Source organism: Somniosus microcephalus, chromosome 13 (assembly GCF_052327205.1).
Source record: "Somniosus microcephalus isolate GS21.2 chromosome 13, FLI_Smic_1.0, whole genome shotgun sequence".
Taxonomy (NCBI): Eukaryota; Metazoa; Chordata; class Chondrichthyes; order Squaliformes; family Somniosidae; genus Somniosus; species Somniosus microcephalus.
Window position 1 is genome coordinate 105,992,764 of NC_140999.1, and position 27,909 is coordinate 106,020,672.

The 27,909-nt window shown below is 46.8% G+C and overlaps 1 protein-coding gene across 1 annotated transcript in view; it reads right to left on the reverse strand.

Moving 5' to 3' along the window:
• rab22a (RAB22A, member RAS oncogene family) overlaps positions 1–27,909 on the reverse strand; it is a 106,585-nt gene that overhangs the window by 26,100 nt on the left and 52,576 nt on the right. Inside the window, exons 4-5 of the mRNA XM_086005186.1 lie at positions 5,048–5,119; positions 3,806–3,912 (exon numbers count right to left, since the gene is read on the reverse strand). Coding sequence (XP_085861312.1) covers positions 3,806–3,912; positions 5,048–5,119 — 179 coding nt within the window. The remainder of the gene's footprint in view (positions 1–3,805; positions 3,913–5,047; positions 5,120–27,909) is intronic.

A 27,909-nucleotide genomic window follows, 5' to 3' on the forward strand; every position in this document is an offset into this window, starting at 1 on the left:
GACAATAAATAGCTACACCCTGCTGGACGCCTACCCGCTCCCCCGCATAGCTGATATGGTCAACCAGATCGCGCAGTACCGCGTCTTCTCGACCATTGACCTGAAATCAGCGTACCACCAGCTCCCTATCCGCCCTGAGGACCGCCAGTATACTGCCTTTGAGGCAAACGGCCGCCTCTACCACTTCCTTAGGGTTCCCTTTGGCGTCACCAACGGGGTCTCCGTCTTCCAAAGGGAGATGGACCGGATGGTAGATCAAAATGCGTTGCAGGCCACTTTCCCATATCTGGACAATGTGACCATCTGCGGCCGTGACTTGCAGGACCATGACGCAAACCTCGAAAAATTCCTCCGCACCGCCCAACTCCTAAACCTGACATATAACAAGGAGAAGTGCATATTCCGCACAAACCGCCTCGCCATCCTTGGCTGTGTTGCGGAACACGGAGTCATCGGCCCCGACCCCGACCGGATGCGTCCCCTTATGGAACTCCCACTGCCCCAAGGCCCTGAAGAGGTGCCTAGGGTTTTTCTCCTATTATGCCCAGTGGGTCCCCTACTATGCGGACAAGGCCCATCCGCTGATCAAGTCCACCTCTTTTCCCTTGACGGCAGAGGCCCGCTTAGCCTTCCACCGTATCAAGGAAGACATTGCCAAAGCCACCATGCACGCAGTGGACGAATCCATCCCCTTCCAGGTGGAAAGCGACGCGTCCGACTTTGCCCTGGCCGCTACCCTCAATCAGGCGGGGAGACCCGTGGCCTTCTTTTCACGAACCCTCCAAGGCCCGGAGACCAGACACTCCGCTGTTGAGAAGGAGGCCCAGGCGATTGTGGAGGCTGTGCGTCATTGGAGGCACTACCTGGCCGGGAAAACGATTTACCCTGCTCACTGACCAGCGTTCAGTTGCTTTCATGTTTAACAACAAGCAGAGGGGCAAAGTCAAAAATGACAAGATCTTGAGGTGGAGAATCGAACTTTCCACCTACAATTACGAGATCTTGTACCAGCCCGGGAAGCTCAATGAACCCCCGGATGCGCTATCGCGTGGCACCTGCGCCAGCGCGCAGATCGATAGACTGCGGGCCCTCCACAATGACCTCTGCCACCCGGGGGTCACCAGGTTCTTCCACTTCATCAAGGCCCGCAACCTGCCTTACTCTATTGAGGAGGTCAGGACCATGACCAGGAACTGCCAAGTCTGCGCTGAGTGCAAACCGCACTTTTATAGACCAGACAGGGCCCACCTGATAAAAGCCACTCGCCCCTTCGAGCGCCTGAGCGTTGATTTTAAAGGGCCTCTCCCCTCCTCCGACCGCAATGTGTACTTCCTCAATATTATTGATGAGTACTCCCGTTTCCCGTTCGCCATCCCCTGCCCGGACATGACCAGTGCCACGGTCATTAAATGTCTGAACAACCTCTTCACCCTGTTCGGCTTCCCCAGCTATATCCATAGCGACCGGGGCTCATCGTTTATGAGCGACGAACTCCGTCAGTACCTGCTAACTAGGGGTATTGCCACAAGCAGGACCACCAGTTACAACCCCCGGGGGAACGGACAGGTGGAAAGAGAAAATGCGACAGTTTGGAAGGCCGCCCTGCTAGCCTTAAAGTCTAGGGGCCTTCCAACCTCCCGCTGGCAGGATGTGCTCCCCAATGCGCTCCACTCTATTCGGTCACTGCTCTGCACTGCCACTAACGCCACCCCTCATGAGAAAATGTTTGTCTTCCCAAGGAAGTCCACATCGGGGACATCGCTACCGCCATGGCTGACGTCCCCAGGGCCGGTCCTACTGAGAAGACACGTGAGGACCCATAAAACGGACCCCCTGGTCGAGAGGGTCGACCTCCTCCACGCCAACCCCCAGTATGCTTACATTGCATACCCGGACGGGCGGGAGGACACAGTCTCCATAAGAGACCTTGCACCCTCGGGGGCCGCAGTAACCCACTACTCACTACCACCCCCCCCCACGACCCGATATCCAGCCCCAGCAGACGGCAGGCCTGGGCCCCGCGACCCGCTCGACATCTACGAGGACGACACGCCTGTGCCACAGCCTACGCAAGACTCGACGCCGGAAGCTCCACTACCCCTGCCGTCGCCACGCCGATCACAGCGGCAGACAAGACCTCCGGAGAGACTCCAATACACTAACTTTTAATACACTTCACCCCGCCGGACTCAATTTTAAACAAGGGGTGAATGTGGTAAACCACTGTTTGTATTCCACTGTGTACATGCCTGGACATGCCTCGGCTGACTCCTCCCACAAGTCCTAGTATAAAGGTGACTGCTCCCCAGCCCTTTGTATTCTGGACCGGTCGACCACTCGAGGCAGACCTTCATTCTTTTGTTAATAAAAGCCTTTAGTTACTCTCTTAACTCTCAGTCTTTTATGAGTAATTGATAGCGCATCAGCGGGGGGGGGGGGGGGGGAGAGAGGGGGGTGGGGGGGAGAGAGAGGGGGGGAAAGAGAGGGGGGGGGAAGAGAGGGGGGAAAGAGAGGGGGGAAAGAGAGGGGGGAAAGAGAGGGGGGAAAGAGAGGGGGGAAAGAGAGGGGGGAAAGAGAGGGGGGAAAGAGAGGGGGGAAAGAGAGGGGGGGAAAGAGAGGGGGGGAAAGAGAGGGGGGGGAAAGAGAGGGGGGGGAAAGAGAGGGGGGGGGAAAGAGAGGGGGGGGGGAGAGAGGGGGTGGGGGGGAGAGAGAGGGGGGGAAAGAGAGGGGGGGGGAAAGAGAGGGGGGAAGAGAGGGGGGAAAGAGAGGGGGGAAAGAGAGGGGGGAAAGAGAGGGGGGAAAGAGAGGGGGGAAAGAGAGGGGGGGGAAAGAGAGGGGGGGGGAAAGAGAGGGGGGGGAAAGAGAGGGGGGGGAAAGAGAGGGGGGGGAAAGAGAGGGGAAAGAGAGGGGGGGAAAGAGAGGGGGGGAAAGAGAGGGGGGGAAAGAGAGGGGGGGGGAAAGAGAGGGGGGGGAAAGAGAGGGGGGGGAAAGAGAGGGGGGGGAAAGAGAGGGCACACTATGTTACAGCTTGCCATAAACAGAGAGACAACCATTAAATCTAAGAAAAGAGTATATACAAATCATATGAATGTATATTTATACACTCACGGATATATCTGTTTATACACTGTATGGATAGATCTGTGTTTATGTGTTCAACCATAAATGTTTTTAGATGCTTTGGCAACATAAGATGTACCTTGTCATGCCAATAAAGCGATTTGAATTGAATTGAATTGAGAGAGAGAGAGAGCGAGAGAGAGAGAGAGAGAGAGAGGGAGAGAGAGAGAGGGAGAGAGAGAGAGAGGGAGGGAGAGAGAGGGAGAGAGAGGGAGAGAGAGAACGAGGGAGAGAGAGAGAACGAGGGAGAGAGAGAACGAGGGAGAGAACGAGGGAGAGAACGAGGGAGAGAACGAGGGAGAGAACGAGGGAGAGAACGAGGGAGAGCACGAGGGAGAGCACGAGGGAGAGCACGAGGGAGAGCACGAGGGAGAGAGGGGGGAAGGAACGAGAGAGGGAGAGGGATAGAGAGAGAGAGCGCGAGAGAGAGAGAGAGGGATAGAGAGAGATAGAGAGAGAGAGAGAGAGAGAGAGAGAGAGAGAGAGAGAGAGAGAGAGAGAGAGAATGAGAACGAGAACGAGAACGAGAACGAGAACAACTGAGGCCAAGTGTTTGCTTTGTGGGAGTGGAGGGCTGGCATCGGTATTTTATCAACCCAAGCACAAAACTTGATACACTTGTTGGCTTAAAATCATTAAACTGCGCTCTCAGGTTTGACACCAACTCTAGCACTGTGCTGTGTACCTGGCATCAGTAAGATCACATTTGTTTCCTGCAATTGCTACCACTATATTTGGAGGTCCATGCTGTCGCAGTTCCTTCACCCAGTTCTTCAACGTTTGAAATGTCTCCTGTACAAGAGTACAGTCAGAATAATTAGTGCATAAAATCATCTTGGAAACTACATGAAGCATCTTGTAACACAGTGAGAAAGCAGCCAATCTTCAATTATTCTTGTACATTTCCAAATCTACTGCTTAGATCACCACCCAGAGGCATTAATTGCAGCAATTTATGATTTCAAACCATTACCAGTAATCACCACGATTGGGAGGAAAAGGAAAAGATTTTCTCTTCTTTTTTTGAGTGGCTGGGTTAATCAGCCACAGGATGCTCCCAGGCACCTGCTGACAAGGTGCAGGCGAGCAGTCCCTGGACCACTTGCCCATGCATTTCCCTTTTAATACCAGGCACAGTTCAACTTGCTCTCACTTCCACGCCTCTGCCTTGTTCCCCAAGCGGTTAATGCATTGGAAGCTGAAGCTTGCCCAATGCCTTTACTGAAAGTCAAGCCACTTCACTGGGACCAGCCAGATGGACTGTAGTTGTCTTTTCCCAACCTGTACTATTTTCCTGGAACTATTTTCCAGAGAATGGGCAAGCTCAATCATACAGGTTGGAATTACTCATCTGGTGAATGGGGTAGAGCCCCAGGCAGGAAAGGAGTTGAAATATTAAGTCGGATCATTAGGAGACGGATTGATAGTTCAGCAAGGTAGTGTAGCAATGGCAGGAGGAACCATAATTCCAGATGAGCAGCTTGTTTATTTATCATTATTATTTATGTAGAGCTATATCTTGTAATTGATTTCGAATAGTAGAATCATTGAATGAAACAGTACAGCACAGTAATGTCCTCTGGGTGCTCCAGGTAAGTTTACCCAAAATAAACTTCTCTTAATAGAACCAAAAATATTAATTCCTGAACAATTTCAATTACACATCTGACCTATCCAAGTCACAAACATTAGTTTAACAAACTACCCAGTGTGAGCACATGGCGCAACAAGGAACTGAATGAGGGCGAGTTTAAACATGTTTGAAGGAACAACAGATTGTTTCTTTTAAAGTTCAGTTGGCGAGAGATGAGAAAGTCAGTCTTTAGGTATTCCCAATTTCAAAATGTTAAATTTTCTGATTTTCAGAAACTGTGAATATTCCTCACTGAATAAATTGCCACCCACGGAGACAAGCATGATCTCTTACCTCTTTTGTGATATCATATACAATGATTGCGGCAGCTGATCCACGATAGTACATTGGCGCCAAAGCACGGAACTGTTTGGGGAAGGAATGGAAAAAGTTAAATCAACAGCTGAATTGAACACTCTCAGGATATGGAAAGAAAAATAACTTGTAGATAGAACCTTTCACATCCTCAGGATGTCCCAAAACACTTGTCAATTAATAGCTTTGGTAATGAAGTCACTGTTGAGATGCAGGAGATGCAGCAGCCAATTTGCACACAGCAAGCTCCCATAAACAACACTGATGTAAATGATAAAATAATCTGTATTTGGTGAGATAGCAAAATACTGCAGATGTTGGAAATCCGAAATAACAACAGAAAATGCTGGAAAAACTCAGCAGGTCAGGCAACATCCGTGGAGAGAAATTTGAGTTGACGTTTCAGGTTTGACCCTTCTTCAAAACTGGAGAGAAAAGGAACTAGATCGAAGGCAGGGCTGCGATCGGACAAAAGAATAAAAGAACCAAAAGAAGTAAAAGAGATTAGAAGCTAGACGAGATGGTAATAGGCTGGGATTAGGTGTAAAGTGTACTGGCAGGGCAAAAGATAGCTGCCAGGTGTGAGAGAGAAACAGGATGTTGCCTGACCTGCTGAGTTTTTCCAGCATTTTCTGTTGTTATTTCTGTATTTGGTGACGTTGGTTGAAGGATAAATATTGGCTGAGACACCGGGGAGAAATCCCCTACTCGTCTTTGAGTAGTACAGTGGTATCTTTTACATCCACCCGAGGGGGCAGACGGGGACTCAGTTTTTAAAAAAAATTCGTTTCTGGGATCTGGGCGTCGCTGGGAAGGCCAGCATTTATTGCCCATCCCCAATTGCCCTTAAGAAGGTGATGAGCCACCTTCTTAAACCGCTGCAGTCTGTGTGGTGAAGGTACTCCCACAGTACTATTAGGTAGGGAGTTCCAGGATTTTGACCCAGCGACGATGAAGGATCAGCAATATACTTCCAAGTCAGGATGGTGGGTGACTTGAAGGGGAACTTGGAGGGGGTGGTGTTCCCATGCGCCTGCTGCCCTTGTCCTTCTAGGTGGAAGAGGTCGTGGATTTGGGAGTTGCTGCAGTGCATCTTGTAGATGGTACACACTACAGCCACGGTACGCCGGTGGTGGAGGGAGTGAATGTTTAAGGTGGTGGATGGGGTGCCAATCAAGCAGGCTGCTTTGCCCTGGATGGTGTCGAGCTTCTTGAGTGTTGTTGGAGCTGCACTCATCCAGGTAAGCGGAGAGTATTCCATCACACTCCTTACTTGTGCCTTGTAGATGGTGGAAAGGCTTTGGAGTGTCAAGAGGAGAGACACTCGCCGCAGAATACCTAGCCTCTGACCTGCTCTTGTTGCCACAGTATTTACGTGGCTGGTCCAGTTAAGTTTCTGGTTAATGGCGACACCCCAGGATGTTGATGGTGGGGGATTCGGCAATGCCGTTGAATGCCATGGGGAGGTGGTTAGACTCTCGCTTATCGGAGATAGTCATTGCCTGACACTTCTGTGGCATGAATGATACCTGCCACTCATCAGCCCAAGCCTGAACGTCACCCAGGTCTTGCTGCATGCGAGCATGGACTGCTTGTCCTGGGGCTGTGATGATTGACCTTCAATCGCCACAGCCATCTTCCGTTGTGCGAGGTATGACTCCAGCCAGTGGAGCGTTTTCCCCTCCGATTCCCATTGACTTCAGTTTTACTAGGGCTCCTTGATGTCAAGGGCAGTCACTCTCACCTCACCAATTCAGCTCCTTTGTCCATGTTTGGACCAAGGCTGTAATGAGGTCGGGAGCAGAGTGGTCTTGGCGGAACCAAAACTGGGCATCAGTGAGCAGGTTATTGGTGAGTAAGTGCCGCTTGATAGCACTGTCGATGACAACTTCCATCACTTTGCTGATGATTGAGAGTAGACTGATGGGGCGGTAATTGGCTGGGTTGGATTTGTCCTGCTTTTTGTGGACAGGACATACCTGGGCAGTTTTCCACATTGTCGGATTGATGCCAATGTTGTAGCTGTACTGGAACAGCTTGGCTAGAGGCGCGGCTAGTTCTGGAGCACAAATCTTCAGCACGATCGCTGGAATGTTGTCGGGGCCCATAGCCTTTGCTGTAACCAGTGCGCTCCGCCTTTTCTTGATATCACGTGGAGTGAATCGAATTGGCTGAAGACTGGATTCTGGTGATGGTGGGGACCACAGGAGGAGGCCGATGTGGATAATCCACTCGGCACTTCTGGCTGAAGATGGTTGCAAACGCTTCGGCCTTGTCTTTTGCACTCACGTGCTGGGCTCCACCATCATTGAGGATGGGGATATTCATGGAGCCTCATCCTCCCATTAGTTGTTTAATGGTCCACCACCATTCACGACTGCAGAGCTTTGATCTGATCCGTTGATTGTGGGATCGCTTAGCCCTGTCTATAGCATGCTGTTTCTGCTTTTTAGCATGCATGTAGTCCCGTGTTGCAGCTTCCCCAGGTTGGCACCTCATTTTTAGGTATGCCTGGTGCTGCTCCTGGCATGTTCTTCTACATTCCTTATTGAACCAGAGTTGGTGGTAATGCTAGAGTGAAGGATATGCCAGGCCACGAGGTTACAGATTGTAGTGGAATACAATTCTGCTGCTGCTGATGGCCCACAGCACCTCATGGATGTCCAGTTTTGAGCTGCTAGATCTGTTCTGAATTTATCCCATTTAGCACGGTAGTAGTGCCACACATACAATGGAGGGTGTCCTCAGTGTGAAGACTGAACTTTGTCTCCACAATGACTGTGCGGTGGTCACTGCTACCAATACTGTCATGGACAGATGGATCTGCGACAGGTAGATTGGTGAGGACGAGGTCAAGTAGGTTTTTCCCTCGTGTTGGTTCTCTCACCACCTGTCGCAGGCCCAGACTGGCAGTTATGTCCTTCAGGACTCAGCCAGCTCGGTCAGTAGTGGTGCTACCGAGCTACTCCTGGTGATAGACATTGAAGTCCCCCACCCAGAGTGCATTCTGTGCCCTTGATACCCTCAGTGCTTCTTCCAAGTAGTGTTCAACATGGAGGAGTACTGATTCATCAGCTGAGGGAGGGCAGTAGGTGGTAAATCAGCAGGAGGTTTCCTTGCCCATGCTTGACCTGAAGCCAGAAGACATCATGGGGTCCAGATTGAGGACTCCCAGGGTCACTCCTTCCTGATGGTAAACCACTGTGCTGTCACCCCTGGTGGGTCTGTCCTGTCAGTGGGACAGGACAAATCCAGGGATGGTGACGGAGGAGTTTGGGACATTGGCTGAAAGGTATGATTCTGTGAGTATGACTGTGTCAGGCTGTTGCTTGACTAGTCTGTGGGACAGCTCTCCCAATTTTGGCACAAGTCCCCAGATGTTGGTGAGGAGGACTTTGCAGGGTCGACTGGGCTGGGTGTGCCGTTGCCGTGACCGGTGCCGAGGTCGATGCCGGGTGGTCCGTCCGGTTTCATTCTTATGTTTCGTAGTGGTTGGTTACAACTGAGTGACTTGCTAGGCCATTTCAGAGGGCAGTTAAGAGTCAACCACATTGCTGTGGGTCTGGAGTCATATAGGCCAGACCGGGTAAAGACGGCAGATTTCCTTCCCTAAGAAGGACATTAGTGAACCAGATGGGTTTTTACGACTATCCGATAGTTTCATGGTTACCATTACTAACACTAGCTTTTTATTCCAGATTTATTTAATTAACGGAATTTAAATTTCCTAGCTGCCGTGGTGGAATTTGAACTCACGTCTCTGGATCATTAGTCCAGGCCTCTGGATTACTAGCCCAGTGACATTACCACGATGCTACCATTCCCCAGTCTCATCTCAACTAAAAGACGGCATCTCCGACGGTGCAGCACTTCCTCAGTACTGTGCTGGAGTGTCAGCCTAGATTAAATGCTCAAGTTCTGGAGTGGAGTCTGAACCTGCAACCTTCCAACTCAGAAGTGAGTGTGCTACCACTGGGTTGAGCTGGCACATGTGCGTCAGGTTTTGGGTACCAAATTGTAGGGGACAAGTAGCCCCCTACAAAATTTACAAAGAACACAAATTCAGTACCAGCCCACTAACACACCGAGGCACCCCAGAATCATTTCAAAAAGCCTGCATGTCCAAAACTAATTAATAGTGGCCAAAAATCTACTGCTCCAAAAATCACCAATTGCTGAGAGGGCTGGAATACCCAGAGTATTTCCAAAGTGACTTGATAGTTCTGTACAGAGGAAAAATAAAGTCTAGCAAGTTTAAAAAAAAAAAATGGATTTATAAGGAAACAAAAAGGGAAGAAGGAAGCAGCAAGGAAATAACAAAGTGTAAGATTCATCCCAAGTAGAACCAAGGCATGACCCCCCTCGCCTCACTCTCCAAATTCACACAAGTCCAAACCAGAAGAACCAAACTCTCTAAAAGGTCCATTTACAGTACAACTGGAGTATCCTGTCAATTAGTTCTACTCATAGCAAAACTGTAATTACAGTATGAATCTGGAATTAGAGCCCAACTTGCAAGTTGAGACGAGTCTCGGGCCCCCGAGGTGGGACTCCCATGCTGCTCCAATTTGGAGTCAGATTATGCGACATCGGGGGTGATGTCAGGAAGCATTACCTTATTTCATTTAATTCAAAGGTTCTAATCGTTAAAATTAAAGTTGTATGAAAGCAAAATGGTCCCTATATGAGAACTAAAAACTGTGTCTTCAGGGGGTGGAAAGAAGGATTCACAGAAGTTTTGGGAAACAGCGAGAGACCAGGAGGAACGGCTGTGGCTTCGAACAAAATTCCAGAATAATTCATCCAGTCATGGAGACTGCCATTAACTTCCTAATCCATCAGTAATGCTTTGCAATAATTTGTTACAGTGCTGGTTTAAATTTCCATCTGCGTGGCTCATTGGCACTGCAAGCACAAGTGCATTTTAGAAAGAACGTTAAGTTGCGAATGAATTGCCTGCGCCTGTTAGTTAGCAAAAGACCACACACCAACACTAATAAAAATGATTTATATGTTTGTTAACATTCACAGTCCAAAAGTCAAAATTTTAGCCCGAATACAAGTTGGTAAAATATCCAAGTTTATTTTACATTCAACACAACTGCACAGAGACAGAGGTGACCAGTTATAAAAAGTAGTTCTGGAAAAGGCCATGCTATTCCAGGCCTAGCAGACACACACGCAGACCGGTCGTACCACATTTGTGTCAATGTGAAGCAGTTTTGGGGGCAAAGCAAGGCAGAACTGGTGGTGTAACTCGGGCCTACACAACACACTCAGACTATATATAACAGTCAGCATTTCAACATCAGGCAGTACCAACCAGGTTGGTTGGAGAATGAACTGGAGACTGTCAGCACCAACTAAACTACTTTTTCCCATTGCTGGTTGCGCATAAACTTGAGGTAGAATTTTTTAACATGAGCTATTGGTTTCCTCGAGCCGTAGTTACAGTGTGTTTATTTACTGTTTGTCCCCAAAGAACCTGCTGAAATGCAACTTTTAATTTTCCTCAAAAAGGAACTTTAAAAAAAACTTAATTCATAGGACGTGGGTGTCACTGGCAAGGCCAGCATTTAATGTCCATCCCCAATTGTCCTCGAGATGGTGGTGGTGGTGAGCCGCCTTATCACAGAATCACAGAATCCCCACAGTGCAGATAGAGGCCATTTCGGCCCATCGAGCCTGCACCGACACATATCCCACCCGATCCCTGTAACCCCTACACCAACACATATCCCACCCTATCCCCGTAACCCCATGTATTTAATCCCCCCAACACTAAGGGTCAATTTATCATAGCCAATCAACCTAACCTGCACATTTTTGGACTGTGGGAGGAAACCGGAGCACCCGGGAGGAAACCCACGCAAACACGGGGAGAATGTGCAAACTCCACACAGACAGTCACCCGAGGCCGGATTCGAACCCGGGTCCCTGGTGCTGTGAGGTAACAGTGCTAACCACTATGCCACCGTACTGCACTGTGGCATAGTGGTTAGCACTGTTGCCTCTGCAGTCCGTGGGGCGAACTTACTCCCACTTAGGGGGGAGTGATATCCAGGATTTTGACAACTTTCTGGGGCATGCCTGGCTGCTCTCATATGCAAAAGATTATTTTGTTTCAGATTGATTGCAGCTGTTCATTTCAGATCAAAGGGCGCTCCTTGCTGTGAATACATTACCAGCCTTCTTTTGAGCACCCCTGTCACTGTACTTGTGGAATTGCTATAGTTTTGAAATAAAACAATGAGTGGCGTTGGAGTGGTAATGACCTTTATTAGTTTGAAAAATCATAACAGATTTACAATAGGCTCCAAAATGCACCCAATCAGGGTTACAGAAGAGGAAGGGGGGGGGGGGGCAATTGTATCATATTCTCAGGCACCATAGAACGTAAAGCTCAGTTTTTTGAAATACTGTATTCCTCCTTTCAATTATTTCTAAATCCACCACTGCTGCAATCTCCACCTCTGTGTACTGCAACAAAAATGATTAAAGTCTTAAGTTGTGATAAACGCATTTCCCACTGCAGAGCTCCTCATCTTCATTTGCATATTTTTGGAACCAGTTGGTCAGCTTTTTGCTAGTTTCTCTGTTCCGGTGCTGGCAAGTCAACATTAGAGTCAACCATGGGATGTGGGGTGTGTGTAGTGACGGATTACCTCCCAGTGTTTTTACAAGTACCTGGCAGCTTTTCCTAGTTCCAGCCCACAAATTACAGGATTTATTGAATTTAGTTTCATAACTTGCCTCTGCGTTACCAATCCAGTACCATAACCACTGCACCATTTTACCCCCGTAGCTTTCTACATTGCCAGTCAGAACCCACCATAAAACTAAAGTGGGGGAAATAAATAAAAACTGTTTCAATGCAAGTGATGCACTAGGGACTCACACAACCCAACTCCAGACACAACCCTAACAACAAAGGGAAAGCAACTGCATCAGTTTAGTTTCGACCCCAGTTTTATGGCATATTTTAAAAATGATGTCATGAGTTATATGCTGTCAAATGACAAAAAATCATAGGCTGATATAGTGCCTGGAACACATTTAAAAGATTGATGTGCTTTACATTTTCACTTATACAGCTGTATACAGTAACGAAACCAAGGAGAAAAACTGCATTGCACAGCAAACCCGCAACATGAACTTGGAGAGCTCAACTGGTACAGATTCAGCACCTGGGGTTTACAGGGATACTAATAATGCCAGGACTCACTCTCCAAACTTGTAGCTTGTTGTTAACTGAACACACATGTCATGAATTGTACCAAAGTCTGCTTTGGATTACTAACACTGCCAAACTCTTTATTATAGTTTAATAGTTCTACTAAATCTGGTGTCCAGAAGTGACCGAGTAAGAATCTAATTTCAGCAGGCACATATTCTCATTGGTATCAGGATATGTTGGTTCTCACAGTGAACATGAACCAAGTGTAGAAACACTCCCTACTCCTCCCTTTCTTGATTTTCTCCCAAGAGTGTACAGATCCAACAGCAGCCCCCTTCAGTATCTCACGCTCGTGGCCATCCTTCATCTATCAGCCTGGACAGTGAATGTTTGCAGCTATTCAACCATAGATGGCATCATAGACAATCTCAAACCTGTCTTCCATTAATGTGCACTAACACACACTTTCCAGTGGGGAGGGAGGGCACTGGATAACAGATCAGCGGGTTTCCCAACCTCCCTAACCAATCGCAATGCTGCTGCCCTGGCGGAGATTAGCTGACTTGGTGCAGACTATGGTTCGTCAGCACTATGTGATGTTTGAGATGTGCATTTATTTAGGACCTTATCACAAGTCTTTCTTTCAAAAAAGGAAAGAACATGTATTTATATAACGTCACTATCCACTGGAGCATTAGAGAAAGCGCCTCTTCCTGCTGTCCTACAATAGACTACCGTGTGCATAACTACAGACAGCACGTTTTAAAGCCCTGGATAGGAAGAATACCTGGAATGGTTTTGCTTAAGCTCAGGCTAGGAAACAGACTGTAGGATTACAATAACTACCATCTCCCCTGTGCACTGAAGATTAGAACAGGAGCATTTCATGGAATGCAAACCACCAACAGCCAGGGAGGAAACTCAAATACACAGATCACATGTGGTTACATAATCTGTTGCACAAACCACAACTATATCATTTCATGCCAGCGTGGCTCAAACCGTAGAAATCTCACCTCTGGGTCAGAAGCCCCATTCCAGGACTTGAAGGTAAAATCTAGGCTGACGCTCCAGTGCAGTACTGAGGGGCTGCTGCCTTGTCGGAGGGGCCATCTTTTGGATGAGCTATTAATCAGAGGCTCCGTCTGCCCTTTCAGGTGGACGTAAAAGATCCCATGGCATTATTTTGAACAAGAGCAGGGGAATTTGCCCCAGGGTTCTGGCCAACATTTATCCCTCAACCAACATCACTAAACAGATTACAGGAAACTTTGTGCTATCCGGCACCGACGGGACCGAGCTGTTGCCGTCCCATCAAAACTGCTGGACAAACCAGCGCTAATGTTGAAACATACGGAGATTTTGAGCTCCGTATCTGGCAACAAACCCTGTTGCTTCTAAACAGTCGGCCATACCTTGCAAGCGTCTCTGTAGCTTAGCAACAGCGAGACCTTACAGAGCCTGACTGGTGAAAAAAAAGCAACGAAAAGAAAAAAAACCTAACGAAACGGCTCCTGATTTTTGCCGGTGGCTCGAGCATTCTGGACAGTTAACCTCCGGATAAACCAAAGTTTCCTGTATCTGGTCATCACAATACTGATTGTGGGAGCTTGCTGTACAGAAAATTTCTGCCACATTTCCTACATTACAAGAATGACTACAACTCAAAAGTACTTAATTTTCTGTAAAGCGCTTTGGACATCTAGAGGTCGCGAAAGGTGCTATATAAATGCGAGTTCATTTTGCTATACTTCTGATGGTGGTATGTTGGCCTTCGTAGCGAGAGGGTTTGAGTACAGGAACAAGGATGTCTTGCTGCAGTTGTACAGGGCCTTGGTGAGACCACACCTTGAGTATTGTGTGCAGTTTTGGTTGCCTTATCTGAGGAAGGATGTTCTTGCCATGGAAGGAATTCAGCGAAGATTCACCAGGCTGATACCTGGGATGGCAGGAATGATGTATGAGGAGAGATTGGGTCGATTGGGCTTGTACTCGCTGGAGTTTAGAAGAATGAGAGGGGATCTCATTGAAACTTATAAAATTCTGACAGGACTGGACAGACTAGATGCAGGAAGGATGTTCCCGATGGTCAGGGAGTCCAGAACCAGGGGTCACAGTCTAAGGATAAGGGGTAGGCCATTTAGGACAGAAATGAGGAGGAATTTCTTCACCCAGAGAGTGGTGAACCTGTGGAATTCTCTACCACAGAAGGCAGTAGAGGCCAATACATTAAATATATTCAAGAAGGAGTTGGATATATTTCTTAAAGCTAAAGGGATCAAGGGGTATGGGGAGAAAGCAGGGACCGGGTACTGAATTTGGATGATCAGCCATGATCGCATTGAATGGCGGAGCAGGCTCGAGGGGCCGAATGGCCTACTCCTATCTTCTATGTTTCTATGATACATTGAACCGAGACCGGAGACCCTACCTGCGTGTTCCAGTGGTTTAGGCAGATGCTGAAGGTCAGACAGCATAATTAAAAAAGGGTAGGGAGTTTTCTTGGTGTCCTGGTCAACATTCCTCTTTCAATCACCACCAAAAACAGTTTAATGGTCCATTCACTTCATCACCTATGGAATCTGGCTGCATAGCAAAATCATGGAGGCTATTTCTGAGAGATGCATTTACACATTAGCTCATCAGAAAGTCCTTCTTTCATATGGCACCTTTCACATCCTCAGGATAACCCAAGCTCTTTAAGGCCGATTAAGTACATTTACATACGAATTAGGAGCAGGAGTAGGCCACTCGGCCCCTTGAGCCTGCTTTGCCATTCAATAAGATCATGGCTGATCTGATTACTCCACATTCCCGCCTACCCAGATAACCTTTCACCCCCTTGCTTATCAAGAATCTATCTACCTCTGCCTTAAAAATATTCAAAGACTCTGCTTCCACCGCCCTCTGAGGAAGAGTTCCAAAGACTCACGACCCTCAGAAAACATTTCTCCTCATCTGTCTTAAATGGGCGACCTCCTATTTTTAAACACTGACCCCTAGTTCAAGATTCTCCCACAAGAGGAAACATCCTCTCCACATCCACCCTGTTAAGACCCCTCAGGATCTTATATGTTTCAATCAAGTCACCTCTTACTCTCCTAAACTCCAGCGGATACAAGCCTAGCCTGTCACACCTTTCCTCATAAGGCAACCCGCCCATTCCAAGTATTAGTCTAGTAAACCTTCTCTGAACTGCTTCCAATGCATTTACATCCTTCCTTAAATAAGGAGACCAATACTGTAGACAGTACTCCAGGTGTGGTCTCACCAATGCCCTGTGTAACTGAAGTATAACCTCCCTACTTTTGTATTCAATTCCCCTTGCAATAAATGATAACATTCTATTTGCTTTCCTAATTACATGCTGTACCTGCATACTAACCTTTTGCGATTCATGCATTAAGACACCCAGATCCCTCTGCATCTCAGAGCTCTGCAATCTCTCACCGTTTAGATAATATGCTTAGTTTTTAATTCTTCCTTCCAAAATGGACAATTTCACATTTTCCCACATTATACGCCATTTACCAGATCTTTGCCCACTCACTTAACCTACCTATATCCCTTTGTAGCCTCCTTATGTCCTCTTCACAATTTACTTTCCTACCTATCTTTGTGTCATCAGCATATTTAATAAAACACTAGTTAGGCCTCAGCTAGAGTACTGCACGCAGTTCTGGTCACCACATTACAGGAAAGATGTGATTGCACTAGAGAGGGTACAGAGAAGATTTACAAAGATGTTGCCAGGAGTAGAGAATCTTAGCTATGAGGAAAGACTGGATAGGCTGGGTCTGTTTTCCTTGGAACAGAGGAGGCTGAGGGGAGACCTTATTGAGGTGGATAAAATTATGAGGGGCCTAGATAAAGTGGATAGAAAGGACCTATTTCCCTTAGCAGAGGGGTCAAAAACCAGGGGGCACAGATTTAAAGCAATTGGTGGAAAATTTAGAGGGGATTTGAGGGGAAATTTCTTCACCCAGAGGGTTGCGGGGGTCTGGAACTCACTGCCTGAAAGGGTGGTAGAGGCAGAAACCCTAACCACATTTAAAAAGTACTTGGATATGCACTTGGGATGCTCTAACCTGCAGGGCTACGGACCAAGAGCTGGGAAGTGGGATTAGGCTGGATAGCTCTTTGTTGGCCAGCATGGGCACGATGGGCCGAAATGGCCTCCTTCCGTGCTGTAACTTTCTATGATTCTATTCTAAATTTAGCAACCATACCTTCGGTCCCTTCATCCAAGTCATTTATATAAATTGTAAAAAGTTGAGGCCCCAGCACTGATCCCTGTGGCACAGGAAAATGCCAACTAGAAAATGACCCATTTATGTCTACTCTCGGTTTCCTGTTAGCTAGCCAATCTTCTATCCATGCCAATATGTTACCCCCTACACCATGAGCCTTTATTTTCCTCAATAACCTTTGATGTGGCACCTTATCAAATGCCTTCTGGAAATTTAAGTACAGTACATCCACCAGTTCCCCTTTAGCCACAGCACATGTTGCTTCCTCAAAGAACTCCAATAAATTGGTTAAACATGATTTCCCTTTCACAAAACCATGTTGACTCTGCCTGATTACCTTCAACTTTTCTAAGTGCCCTGCTATAACGTCTTTAATAGCTTCTAACATCTTCCCCATGACAAATGTTAAGCTAACTGGCCTGCAGTTTCGTGCTTTCTGTCTCCCTCCTTTTTTGGATAAAGAAGTTACATTTGCTATTTTCCAATCTAATGGAACCTTCCCCAAATTTAAGGAATTTTGGAAAATTAAAACGCATCAGCTATCTCATTTGAAGTCTAGTAACAGGTAACTTTAGGACTGCTTTCAATGGAGGGAAAAAATAAATGGAATCACAGAAAGTGATCCCAAAACATCGGGGGAAAAAAACTATCTAGGAACACTAATAAAACTGGAATTTAGTCACCGTAAATCAGTGGTTCCATTGAGCCAGCAGCATATATAAAAGAAAGAGTACTGTGCCGTTAGCCAGAAGCCGGCACCGTTGCCTAGCACAGTATGAGATGTTAGTAGTACAAGTTGCAACTGCTACCATCAATGACAGTCTCTCTCAGCTGGCAGGGTGCAATAGGTCACCCAAATTAGAGCCGCCTCCCCATCCAATTCAATATTGCATCAAAAAGTTACACATAATTTTGGATTTAAAAAAGTCTTGAAACCAAACAGGAAGTGCGATACCGTTCAAAGTAAACTCTCTAACATACACATTCCACATTGACTAATTAAAAGGGGAAGGAAAGACTGGGAGGGGATCTGCTTGTTGAAACTATTCCCACATTGCTGGGGAAAAAGCCAAGAGTCAAATTTCTTACCCAAGTAGACCAGTCAGGTCAGAACTCCTTGGTCCCAGGCTGCACTGGCAATGCCACTGAGCCACGAGAGCAACGTGGACTGTGACTTCAGTCTAGCCTGGGAGCACAACGGCCAAACCCTGGGGTATACATACTACAGGTGGCCAGAAAACTAATACTGCGTCGGAAAGAAATAAAAGAAACAGAACTTGCATTTATAAAGCACCTTTCATGGCGTCACAACCAACAAATTACTTTTAATTTGTAATGTAGGGAAACGTGGCAGCATATTCCACACACAGCAAGATCCCACAAACAGCAATGAGATAAATAACCAGATATTCTGTTTTAGTGATGCTGGTTGAGGGATATTGACCAGGACACCAGGGAGAACTCCCCAGCTCTCCTTTGAAATAGTGGCATGGCTGCTTTTACATCCACCCGAGGGGGAAGACGAGGCTTGGTTTACAGTCATACATGAAAGACGACACCTCTGACAGGGTAGCACTCTCTCAGTACTGCACTGAAGTGTCAGAGCAAATTATGTTTTTTTTTTTTAAATTCGTTCCTGGGATGTGAGCATCACTGGCAAGGCCAGCATTTATTGCCCATCCCTGATTGCCATTGAGCATGTGGTGGTGAGCCGCCGCCTTGAACCGCTGCAGTCCATGCGGTGAAGGTACTCCCACAGTGCTGCTGGTGAGGGAATTCCAGGATTTTGACCCAGCGACGATGAAGGAACGGCGATATATTTCCAAGTCAGGATGGTGAATGACTTGGAGGTGGTGGTGTTCCCCCCCCATGCGCCTGCTGCCCATGTCCTTCTACGTGGTAGAGGTCGTGGGTTTGGGAGGCGCTGCCGAAGAAGCTTTGGCAGGTTGCTGCAATGCATCTTGTAGACGGTACACACTGCAGCCACGGTACGCCGGTGGTGGAGGGAGTGAATGTTTAAGGTGGTGGATGGGGTGCCAATCAAGCGGGCTGCTTTGTCCTGGATGGTGTCAAGCTTCTGGAGTGTTGTTGGAGCTGCAATCATCCAGGCAAGTGGAGAGTATTCCATCACACTCCTGACTTGTGCCTTGTAGATGGTGGAAAGGCTTTGGGGAGTCAGGAGGTGAGACACTCGCTGCAGGATACCCAGCCTCTGACCTGCTCTTGTTGCCACAGTATTTATGTGGCTGGTCCAGTTAAGTTTCTGGTCAATGGTGACCGCCAGGATATTGAGGGTGGAGGATTTGGCGATGGTAATGCCGTTGAACGTCAAGGGGCGGTGGTTAGATGCTTGCTTGCTGGAGATAGTAATTGTCTGGCATGTGTGTGGCACAAATGTTACCTGCCACTTATCAGCCCAAGCCTGAATGTAGTCCAGTTCTTGCTGCATGCAGGCATGGACTGCTTCATTATCTGAGGAGTTGCGAATGGCACTGAACACTGCAGTCATCAGCGAACATCCCCACTTCTGACCTTATAAAGAAGGGAAGGTCATTGATGAAGCAGCTTAAGATGATTAGGCCTAGAACACTGCCCTCAGGAACTTCTGCATTGATGTCCTGGGGCTGTGATGATTGACCTCCAACCAATATCCTTTGTGTCAAGTTTGACTCCAGCCAGTGCAGAGTTTTCCCCCTGATTCCCATTGACTTCAGTTTTACTAGGGCTCCTTCATGCCACACTCTGTCAAATGCTGCCTTGATGTTAAGGGTAGTCACTCTCACCTCACCTCTGGAATTCAGTTCCTTTGTTCATGTTTGGACCAAGGTTGTAATGAGATCAGGAGCAGAGTGGTCTTGGTGGAACCCAAACTGGTCATCAGTGAGCAGATTATTGGTGAGCAAGTGCCGCTTAATAGCACTGTCGATGACACCTTCCATCACTTTGCTGATGATTGTGAGTAAACTGATGGGGCGGTAATTGGCCGGGTTGGATTTGTCCTGCTTTTTGTGGACAGGACCTAACTGGGCAGTTTTCCACATTGTCGGATAGATGCCAGTGTTGTAGCTGTACTGGAACAGCTTGGCTAGAGGTGCGGCTAATTCTGGAGCACAAGTCTTCAGCACGACAGCCGGGATGTTGTCGGGGTCCATAGCCTTTCCTGTATCCAGTGCACTCAGCCCTTTCTTGATATCACATGGAGTGAATCGAATTGGCTGAAGACTGGCTTCTGTGATGGTGGGGACCTCAGGAGTAGGCCGATATGGATCATCCACTCGGCACTTGATTTTAACCATATTGCACGGTCACACTGCAAACAACTGCTTTTCCTCAAAGGCTTCTGATGTAGTCAGCCTTGCTACCAGGAAATATGTATCCCATTAATTAATACATTTAACCAGGCCTATGTAACCTGAGCTTTTCCAGTGTAAGAAATCATGAATTGGAAGAAATTGTGAATTATAAGAAATAGTGGCTTTGTAAAACAAGTAAGCTCATCCGAGCTGAGGAGCCAGGATAAGCTGCTGATACAGCTGTTGTACAAAGAGCTGAGGTCGTTGCAAGGTCATTACACAAAATGGGCCTTCAAGTGGGCTTAACTAGGGCTGATATGGGGTTGAGTAAGATAAACAAACAAGCTGTCTAGGAGAAAATGCGAGAAATAAGAAAAGGGATGGTCTCAAAACTGGGAGGGATGTGCTACAGGTGCATATTCCACCGTAAAATGGACAATTGAATCGGTAAAAGTGATTCAAACAAGTGATTGACGCGAGGTATCCACCAGCCCCTAAAATAAGGTGCATAAACGGGCAGCCGAGAGGGAAAGGCAGGCAGAGAGAGGGAGAGCTTCCCCGGGCAGGCAGAGAGAGGGAGAGCTTCCCCGGGCAGGCAGAGAGAGGGAGAGCTTCCCCGGGCAGGCAGAGAGAGGGAGAGCTTCCCCGGGCAGGCAGAGAGAGGGAGAGCTTCCTCTGAGGTGGATTCATGCTGGCTTCCTCCTAACAACTCCACCAGCCTCGGGACCAAAGACGAAGAGACCACTGCCGCAGGCTGCAGGGATCCAAGACCACCGTTCTGCCTCAACCTCCATCCGTCCATTCCGGGGCCGGCAAATCATTCTCATGTTACGGGTTATATGTCTACTATTGCATGCTGTACTTAACTTAAACTGCTGCTCCTTAATAAAGTGACCTATGACTCCCAAGACCCTTTGGGTAATCTGTGTGTGACCTGTGATCCAAAATCTTACACCCGTGTCCCTTCGCGTGCGCACTTGGCTGCCGCTCCAGACTGGAGCCGTTCATTTCTTTTTCCACTTGTCTCCCCCTTTTCCTTTTCTCTTTATCCCTCCCTGACTGCTCCTTCCTGTAGTCATGCCTCCTTTCATCTCGCTTCTCGGATACTCTGCTCTCCCAAATCCCTCATTACTCTTGAAGGGGGGTAAAATTGGACACTAAGGGAACTAAAGGGTTAACGACTTTGTGCTAATATGCACAATATATAGAAGTTTTGTCAGTAACACAGAACAAAGGGACTGTTGAATGTAAGAGAACACGCTGTAAGACTCAACAGAAATGTAGTGATAAGGAAGTTGGCTGAACGCCCGGAGATGTCCATGAAGGGAAGTATGGAATTGTTATTGAACTGTTATGCACCTGGCACAGGGGCATTGCACTCGCTATGAACTGTTTTGCACCCAAAACATAGGTTCCGCACACGGCACCACAAGCTACAAAACCTGAAGAGAAACTGTGTTCTGAGAGCATTTGTCCCCGGATGAGTGTCTCCCCTGTTAACTTGTAAAAAAAGCTATTTTACTTTAGTGAAACCCCAGACTCCGAGTGGTGAATTACCAGTGGGCGACCAGTTCCCCAACAACTCTTCGATCTTCCTACTCTCCTGCCGCTGTCCAAGGCTTGACTCCCTCTTGGGTAAGTTCACAGCTTCCCTGTGTCTCTCTTGGCATCCTACGAAGGGCCCGTCTAGGCATTCGTCACTGTCTCCTTACAAGCAGCAACCCCAACTGTCCCATCCTACACTCTCGCTGGCCTTCCCTCCCCTCCAGTGCGCCCACTGGGGGCTAATCTTGCCAATCTCCTTCCCGTCCAACTCACACACGCCCGCACCCCACCCCCCGCCCTCCAAGCGCTGACCCTGTGGACGCTGGCAGTGGGTCAGCCATCACCGGCCCTCTCCACATCTCCCTCCAGAATGTCCATTCTCTTGCAAACAAGGCCCTTGCCATCCACGAGCTTATCGTGGATAATTGCATCAACATCATGGGCCTGACGGAAACTTGGTTGAGGGGTGATGACACCTTACCCTAAAATGAAGCCACCCCGAGTGGCTATACCCTCCACCACTTACCCCGCTCAGACCGTTGTGGTGGTGGTGTGGCTCTCATCACCAAATCACACCTTGGTCTGTCCTCGTACGACTCTGGCACTTTCTCCTCCTTTGAGCATCTCACCTTATCCCACCCCTCTCATTTAAAATTCTTCTTCACTACCGCCCACCCAAGTACCACAAAAACTTTATTACTGAGATATCTTCACGGCTTTCCTCCCTCAGCCTCTGCACCAATTGACTTCTCATCCTCAGTGATTTTAACCTCCATCTCAATTCATTACTACACTAAAGGCGCTATATAAATACAAGTTGTTGTTGTTGTCGTCAATCTCCCTCTCTGCCAACAACCATAATCTGCCCGGTCCCGCACATGAGCCCAAGGAGCCCAGTTGTGCACACACAGAACTGCAATGACTCGCTGGGTGACCTCAGAAGATTGTAGGGAATTTAAATTCACTCACTTTAACCAGCGCATTACGACAAGCAGAACATTCAGTTTCAAATGCTGATGGCTAGCATATATGAAACCAGTAAAGGGCAAACTATATATGCTAAAAAAGAGTTGTTAATTAATTTGATTAGTTGTTATTTAGCAAAAATGTGAGCTGGAGTCCAGATATTTAATTTTAAGCTCTATCTCATTTTTTCTTGACAGTTTTACATGGATAGGCACACATGGCTGCTACTGTACCTATCACTCTACCCAATCTCAGGATGACACAGAAGGTGCAAGACTTGCTGGCTTGAAAGCACACCAGCGTAATATAGAAAATACTGTTGAAAGTGATCACAGAATCACAGAAACCCACAGTGCAGATAGAGGCCATTTCGGCCCATCGAGCCTGCACCGACACATATCCCACCCTATCCCCGTAACCCCACGTATTTAATCCCCCTAACACTAATGGTCAATTTATCATAGCCAATCAACCTAACCCGCACATCTTTGGGGGTAGGCTCACTGTCACCGGTAATTTACTGTCTCATCACCAATAAGCATTTAGGGCCCACGCTAATGGCACTAGAAATAGGCTTGTTCTGTTGAGATAATGATGTAGCTAAAATATCACCACAAAAACTGACACCATTAATAAAAATAAAAACCACATTTACCAGAAATACTGAATGAAGTGCAATAAACTGCAGGATGAATCGCACCTCCTTTATCTGTCCTACTGAACCCAGAGACAGCCTGAAGTCAACAAGCCAGGAGATTGAGTGAAGTGCATTTGATACTGGATTGCAAGTTAAATTGACAGGTGTTGACATTGCTGCTTTTAAGTTTCGTGGGAGCTGCAGACTACAACCCCATACACAGCAACACTGGACCAAAGCTGCTCTGGCCACCCCTCGGTCTCTTAGTCCATCAATATTGAAACTTTAATCCTCCATTTAAAAAAACTTTTAGCAGTTTGGCTGAAATTCAGCCTCCATATTAACTGGATGCAATGGAGAAGTAGAATATAGAGAAGAACCAAACTCTTGCAAGCAATGACGGGGCTCAGAAATGGTAAACATGGAAATGGCAACAGCACGAGGACGGCAAGGGACAACAAACTTGGTGGAAAAGTGGCCGGGAGCAGCCAATTGAATAGCATAATGCCGATGTGCACTGCAGTCCATTATCAGACTAGCCCAGCATTAAAGATCATTTTAATAGTTATACCGCAGCAAGATGGGCAAATGAGTTTTTTTTTTAAAATAAATGTTGGTGACAGTAACTTCCATCAACGCAAAAGTATGAGAAGAATAGCTAGCATTCGAGTGGAGAGCAAATTCAAATTGTGAGCACAATAAAAAATGATGCTTTGCCTTCAAGTTGTGGGATTCATTTACATTGGATAGTTGCAATTGTAAACACAATTGGTATGGACAGGAGGTATTAATTACAAATTACACTGTTAACTCTGGTTTGAAACCTTTGGCTCTTGGTCAGATTCGTCCCCCGTGGCATAATCTGCTGTCCAAATACTAGTGTGCGTTTAGCTGGTCCAGATATTTCTGCTATTTGGCTACACCGGTTAAGTTTTAGACTGGATGTCAAATTTTAAACTTACTCCCTCGATTAGATCATAGCTTTTTAAACTGGGGCCAATGGACTCCACCTCCATCAAGGAAACTTAGGGACTGTGAGATCATCAGATGTGTATGTCTGGAGCTCAGGGACGGTATACTTTTCATAACTTACTAACATGTTGCCATATAACACATCCAACAATAATTTCCTGTGATAATCGTACGGTTTTCCTTTGGGTCTCTGACAGTCATTCAATTAGGACGGAGGGAGCAGAATGTGGATTTTCCAGGAATGTATTAATATCTGCATAGGCTCCTCTATTGAGAAGGGTGTGGTAACTACTACTGCAGATGACATGCCCAAACTGGTTAACAGGCCATAACTAAAGCCATTAATTGTTGAGGAATTTATACTAAGTGTGGCATACGACACAACAGGGAACAATCTGGAGTTTCAGGTCAGGCTGTATATTTGTTATGTAAAATCTATTGTTACATGCTGGTCTATTGACTGCTTGGATGCAATCTGTAAAAGAAATCCCACTGCATTGTTGCCAACCACTCGTTTTGGAGTGGACAGCTCGCTCTTTGGTCCGTTCCCACACTGCCTCGACACAACTGACTCCCCCTCCATAATGTTTGCAATTAGCTCCTTCTGCGCATGTACAGACATCAGTCAAAATACCACACAAACTCAGCAGACTGGGGTTGGCAGGTACAGATCAATTGGTGTGAGCAATTTATTGTATAATACGCCTGGTTTCAAGAGTAATCGGTTGAACATACTGCAATGCAGAGAATTTCAGAAATGAGCAATGTTTAAATCTCATGCAACTCAACTGTTAATGACAAAAGACCCAAGATTAGATTGTTGTGATGAATTTGAATTTCAATAGTGCCGATGGCTTTAACCACTATTCTTGTCAGCACCCAGACCAGCAGCTTCTTTCTGTATCATGCTGAACTTAGCTTTTGGAAGGATACATGAGGATTTTGTTCTGCCCTCACCAGTCTTGGGTCATGAGAAGTCTGCACTGAGTGCGTCCAACAGGGGATCTTGAATTAGTGAGATTTTTTTAAATTTCTCAGGATATGGGCATCCCTGCCAGGCCACATTTATTGCCCACCCCTAGTTACCCGGAGAAGGTAGTGATGGGCTTTCTCTTGGAACCACTGCAGACCTTCTGGCAATGCTGCTACCACAATGGCCTTAGATAGGGAATTCAAGGATATTGACAAATAAGGATGGTGTGTGGTTTTGATTACTGATTCAGAGGTTAACCAGAAATAATCCGCTTTGCCTCAGGAACATTGGAGATATCAGTTGGCCTTAACCAGCTGTAAAGGTGATCCTTAATGTCTCTCATCCAGGGAGCCTTCAACTGCACAGCTCACCACGATTTTTATTAACTTCCTATTCCCTTTCATTCCTCGAGTCAGAGGGCACTGTAATTTAGGATATTGGCAAAAGTTGTTTATTAAATCACAAGACATACAAGTATTTCACCAAGGCATATCATGCTGCACATCTCAGCTTTGGTTTTCATAATTTGATGATAACCAGCTTTTTGAAACCACATTAGTTCCTTCATATACCCACAAGATGATTATGAATGAGGAAGGCAATTCAGCCCATTTCAATTCAGCCAGAGAGATCCTAACGTTCCCCCCATTATAGCATCGAATTAAAAAAATAAATGATTCCAGGAATTTTGCCTCCACTACTCCAACTGGAAGTTTATTCCACAAACTGATCACTGTGTGAGAAGAATTTCCTACTTTTAGTCCTACAATTACCGTTTACCAATTTTTAACCACCCTCTGGCTCGTGCCCTCTGGCCCATCGACACCAGAGTGCCTCCCCGAAATCACCGAACGTGACTCAAATCTTCTACCCTGAAGCACTGCTGGGGTCCCCTTCTTATACCATTACTTTCAATTATTAAATCCTATGGATCTTCCCTGAACTCATCACCAGTCGACACTTAACCTTCCTTTCCCTCGCCATCGGGTCTCTCATGTCACCTTACCCTAGGGTCTCTCATGTCACCTCACCCTACGGTCTCTCATGTCACCTTACCCAGCCCTTTCTCTTCTGTATTTTATTCCCACAGCTGTTAAGGCACTTCAGGAACCTTGGTTCACACTTTCCTATCTCTCTGGTGTGCTACCTTATCAGTCTAGTTCTTGCAACGGTTGAGCAGGGAACGGTAGCATAGTGGTTATGAAAAAGAAAGACTTGCATTTATATAGCACCTTTCACGACCACCAGACGTCTCAATGCAGTCGCTGTTGCAATGTAGGAAACGTGGCAGCCAATTTGCGCACAGCAAGCTCCCACAAACAGCAATGTGACAATGACCAGATAAGCTGTTTTTCTATTGTTGATTGAGGGATAAATATTGGCCAGGACACTGGGGATAACTCCCCTGCTCTTCTTCAAAATAGTGCTATGGGATCTTTCACGTCCACCTGAAAAAGCAGACGGGGCCTCGGTTTAACTTCATCCAAACAGACCAGTGCAGCACTCCCTCAGCACTGTACTGGAGTGTCAGCCTAGATTATTCTGCTGGAGTGGGACTTGAACCCACAACCTTCTGACTTTCAGGCAAGAGTGCTACCCACCTGAGCCATGGCTGACACTGCCAATAACATGTTACTGGACTAGTAATCCAGAGGCCTGGACTAATAATCCAAAGACACGAGTTCAAATCCCACCACGGCAGCTGGGGAATTTAATTCAGTTAATTAAATAAATCTGGAATATAAAAGTTAGGCATCAGCAATGGTGACCATGAAACAACTGGATTGTACTTTAGGGAAGTAAATATGCCGTCCTTACCCCAGTCTGGCCGAAATGTGACTCCAGTTCCACAGCAATGCGGTCGACTCTTAACTGCCCTCTGAAATGGCCTAGCAAGCCAGTTGTACCCAAAAATCACTACATCAAAGTCAGTGTGTGTGGACCTTCACCACACAGACTACAGCGGTTCACGGTGGCTCACCACCACCTTCTCGAGGGCAATAAATGCCGGCCTTGCCAGCAACGCCCACATCCCGAGAATGGAAAGAAAAACCTGTGCTCCCCCAATTCTACTGCTGCAGCTTAATTTAAAGTAATATTCCAGATGAACTTTGTCTATATCTTTAACAATCTTACATCCCTCTACAAAATCACCTCTCACATTCCTCATTTCTCAGCTGAAATGCCAAAATATCTCTGGTCTTTCCTCATAACTTGGGGGTCAGTCTTGCTCGTCTTTGCACTTCCTCCAACACTTGAACCTCCCTAATTTCTTGATGCTGTATGCAGGGTGCGATCCGACCAGAGCACTATAAAGTTTGATTTTTACTTCCTCTGACTTACGTTCTATTGATATGTAGTTCACATTCTATTGGCTTTGTTTGGTACTCTGCATTGGTTGGACATGTTGAGCGAGAAGTCGACTAAGATTCCTAGGTCTCTTTCACCTTTATACTGGAGAACGTGTAGCACTAATTTTTTTCCTTCCTATGTGTTGCACTTCACACTTGTTCAATGTTCCCTCTAAGCTGTACGCGTGCACCGCCGTGTAGTGATCTGCAAGGACCCGCGTCGGCCTCTCTAGATTTTCCACCAGAAATACTGTGCGTGCACAGAAATTTAAATGGACCGCAATTGAATGCTAGATTTTTAAAAGCACAAAGTAGTTGGCATTAGGTATTCCAAACTCTCTTGATTTTCAAAAGTTCCCGGTCAAATACAGGTCTTGGTCAGGTGATATTGGCACCCAAGCAGCAGACGTTCAGCTGAAAAGCAGGAGGTGTCTACTTTAATTTATGGAAGAGCAGCCTTGGAAGGATAATTGGAGGAATCAATAACAACAGGACATAATCTTAAAATTAGAGCTAGGCCATTCAGGAGCGAAAACAGGAAACACTTTTTCCCCCCACACAAAAGGTCGTAGAAATCTGGAACTCTCTCCTCCAAAAGGTGGTGGATGCTGAGGGTCAATTGGAGATTCTAAGACTGAGATAGATAGATTTTTTATCATCAGGTAAGGGTATCAAGG